This window comes from Oratosquilla oratoria, unplaced genomic scaffold (genome assembly GCF_046742065.1).
Source record: "Oratosquilla oratoria isolate Oo_2021 unplaced genomic scaffold, ASM4674206v1 SCAFFOLD52, whole genome shotgun sequence".
Taxonomy (NCBI): domain Eukaryota; kingdom Metazoa; phylum Arthropoda; class Malacostraca; order Stomatopoda; family Squillidae; genus Oratosquilla; species Oratosquilla oratoria.
In genome coordinates, this window is record NW_027467716.1 from 735,580 (window position 1) to 739,634 (window position 4,055).

Genomic DNA, 4,055 nt, shown 5'->3' on the forward strand with positions numbered 1-4,055 from the left:
TCTGTTTGTATCCTTGACCAAAATTGAGGTGCTTTTATTTAGTTGGTCCCGTGTAATGCTGGTATTGTGGGATTTTGTCACGTGGGTTTTTATCGCGCCATTTTGCATATGTTGTGTGAGCCTCTGAGTTAAAGTTTGTGTGGTATGGCCTATATACTCTTCTTGGCAAAGCACACCGTCTTTGTATAAATCACAAGAGTATTTGTATACCACATTATTTTTCTTGAGTTTGTCCGTGGTAGCTGTCATGTTATTTTTCATCATCAGCGATGATGTTCTAGGGTTACGGTAAAAGATTATAAGGTTTATTTTGTCCTCTTCTTTTCTAGGCTTACAATTTCTGTGGATTATGTCTTTTAGAACCTTTTCATCTTTTTTGTACGCTGATGACATTGTATTTTGATAATAAATGTTTATATTATTTTTCTGATTCTCTAACTCTTTATTCTTGGTGTTGGCTTTCTCCATATTACTTTTAATTTCCTTATCGATGTCCCTCATTGCAAAGCCATTGTTTGTTAAAATTTGCTTGACTCTAACAAGTTCTTGGTGTAGTAGTTGCCAACTGGAACAAATTTTAAAGGCTCTTGTGACATAGGCACGTATTACGCTCATCTTATATTTAGAGGGACATTCACTAGAACCGTTTAGACATCTTCCAGAATTCGTTGGTTTTCTATAGACATTTGTAGAGAAAATGCCTTTTGTACCATCAACCCAAACGTCTAGAAAAGGAATTTTATTGTTGACGCTCCTTTCCACCGTAAAGCGTAGACAAGAATGTTCTTCCATTTTGTTTTTTATGTCATCAAGGTGTTTCTCTCCTTCTACATCTACAAAAATGTCATCTATATATCTTAGATACAATTTAGGTTTAACGTTTAAAGTATCGAGGACGTGATTTTCGATATGGAACATATAAGCCTGTGCAAATAAGGACTCCTAGAGGACTTCCCATACTAACACCATCTAACTGGCGATAAATTCTGCCTGATGGGCATCTAAAAGGTACTTCTTGGGTACATATCTGTAACATTTTCTGCAAGACGTGACGAGGGATTTTCGGAGGGGGCAAACTGACATGGTGGAAAACGTCATGTAAAATTATCTCAATTGTCTCTTCTACGGGGACATTCGTATAGAGACTTTCCACATCCAGAGATGCAAGCATTCCGTGGGGGTTAGAATTTTTAAGAAATTCAACAAATTCATCCGTAGAGCGGAGAGTGTGGAAGGTGGGGATGTATGGGGTGATCAGTTCATTCAGTTGTTTTGCTAAGTGGTATGTAGGTGTGGGTATTTGTGAGATGATAGGTCTCAACTTGTGTCCAGGTTTGTGGGTTTTGACATTTCCATAGAAATATCCCGGTTCGTAGTGACCTTGTAGTGGGGAAAATTTAACACCATCAATCAAAGCGTTGGAAGTAGCAATTAATTTTGTAACTCTCTTACGAATGTCATCTATTGGATTTCGGTTGACACGTACAAATTTGGATGTGTCTTGCAAGATGCTCTCAACTTTTTCAATATAATCAGAACGGTTAAGAATAACAAAAAGATCTGATTTGTCCGCCCTACGTATTACAATATCCTTATTTTCCCGGAGTTCTTTTGCTGCTAAACGCAGCTCAGCTGTGAGCAAAGCACTCTTACCATAACCTCTGCGTTTAGTACTTTCAGCTTGTAAAAGTTCTTTAACGTCAGGGTTCATATTAATCTTACCTTTTTGATGGAGTTCACATAGATTTTTGTATAGAAGCTCCAACTCGGCTATTTTCTCTGCTTTCTTAAAATGGGGCATATAATTACATTTTAAACCTAAGTTAAGAAATTCCTTTTGCTGATCCGAGAGCCGGTAGTCCGAAAGGTTGATAAACCCTTCCGTGCTCTTTGGAATAAACATCTTGCTACCATATAACCGACACTTTTTCTTCAGCACTCATGTTTCCGTGGCGTTCGTGTGCATGGATAGACTATGTTGTAAGGCCCCTTCAAATTTGTCACGGAGAGATGGGACAATATTGCACTTATGGAAAAGTTCCACTGCATTGCTTAATTCCTCTTTTAGGCTCTTGAGTTGTTGATTCTTTTGTTCAATTTGCTCATACATCAGCCTCCGTCTGAAGTTGAGCGTAAACTGCTTATGTTGCACTGCCCTGTCGTGAAGACGAATATTAGTGAACTTAGGGAGCAGGTTTTCATTAATACATTTTCTATTAAAAATCACTGCATACTCTGCGTTGGTGATCTTCTTCTTAAGACTTTCTATTTTCCTCAGTATTTTCTTCTCTGAAGCAGGGAGAGAAAATATCACATTTCCGAACGAGTCCATGTTTGGAAATAAAAATCAACAATTTCCGAACGAGTCCATGTTTGGAAATAAAAAACAAAAAACAATATTTAACAAACCCACGTGACAAAAACCCACAATACCAGCATTACACGGGACCAACTAAATAAAAGCACCTCAATTTTGGTCAAGGATACAAAACAGAAAGAAACTAAAATGTTTAGAGGCTGTTTTTATTAGAAACCATATGCCCTTTAATAAATATACAGCAAAATATGTGCGGTACTTTAGAACTCTTCGGAGCATCCCGCGTCACCAACAGAACATGACGCGTGTTACCAATATATATATATGATATATATATATAATACATATATATCCAAAATATGTTCTTTAAATTAAACATAGTTATCCAAGTACCTGGAATGATTGGGTATCAGAATATGTATGGTTATGGGGGTCTATCTGCAAATCCCTATGATGAGTTCGTGAACATACAAACAAACAAACAAGTTGACAGTCAAATGAAAGATAGTAATCCAATTACCTTGGGTTATAAGGTTTTAGAGTATATATGATCATAGTTGTCTATCTGCAAAAACCTAGGAGGAGTTTGTGAATAATCTCTAATTTAACCATACCCCACCTAACTTTAACCTATAAATCTAACCAAAATATACATATTTTTGAAAATTGAATATAGTTATCCAATTAGTACCTGAAGTGATAGTTTATGGTTATGGGGGTCTATATGCAAAACCGTAGGAGTTCTTGAACAAACAAATAAATAAACAAACAAACAGACAGAAAGATAAATGAAAGATTGTTTTCCAAGTACCTTGGGTTATAAGGTTTCAGAATATATACGGTTAAAGGGCTCTATCTACAAAAACGTAGTAGTAGTTCGTGAATAATCACTCGCCCAACCATAACCTACCTAACTTTGACCCTTATCCCTAATTAAAATATGTATATATTTTTAATTAAATATAATTATCCAAGTACCTGGAGGGATAGGGTATCAAAAGATATATGGTTATAGGGGTATATCTGCAAAACTCTAGGAGGAGTTCGCGATCAAACAAACAAACAAATAAACAGACAGACAGGGGCTTCTACTTTATTATAGTATATATATGTATATATCTGTATATATATATAAATATATATATATATATAATATATATATATATATATATATAATATATATATATATATATATATGTTTGATTTTATAAAACAGCATTCTGGAAGTTGTTGACTTTCTTTCTTGTATATTCTATTTTTATAATTATATTCTTCCCTTGGATAGGGTGGGCATAAACCAATTCCTTATATTTCTCCATTTTATTACACGACGTTTCGTCTCAAATAAGACATCATCTTGTATTTCTTTTTTTAAAGATAAAATATATAAGATACTACAAGTTTGAATTATATTGATTGTTGGAAATATACAATTTATATCTATAAATCAAATCTTAAAATTACATTTAAGTTTTACATTTAAATTGTAATTCTAAGATTTGATTTATAGATATAAGTTGTATATGTCCAACAATCAATGTAATTCAAACTTGTAGTGTCATAAATATTTATTGTATATTTAAAAACAGAAATACCAAAAGATGTCTTAGTAGAGACGAAACGTCATGTAATAAAATGGAGAATTATAAGGAATTGGTTCATGCCCACTCTATCCAAGGGAAGAATATAATTAGAAAAATAGAAAACACAAGAAAGAAAATCAACAACTTCCAGAATG

The 4,055-nt window shown here is 34.0% G+C and overlaps 1 protein-coding gene across 1 annotated transcript; it reads right to left on the reverse strand.

The window, feature by feature from the left end:
* Positions 1 to 874: 874 nt before the first annotated feature.
* Positions 875 to 1,903, reverse strand: LOC143023612 (uncharacterized). Its single transcript, XM_076182200.1, has one exon. The coding sequence runs from the start codon at positions 1,901 to 1,903 to the stop codon at positions 875 to 877; it is 1,029 nt and encodes a 342-aa protein (XP_076038315.1).
* Between the last annotated feature and the right edge of the window lie 2,152 nt (positions 1,904 to 4,055).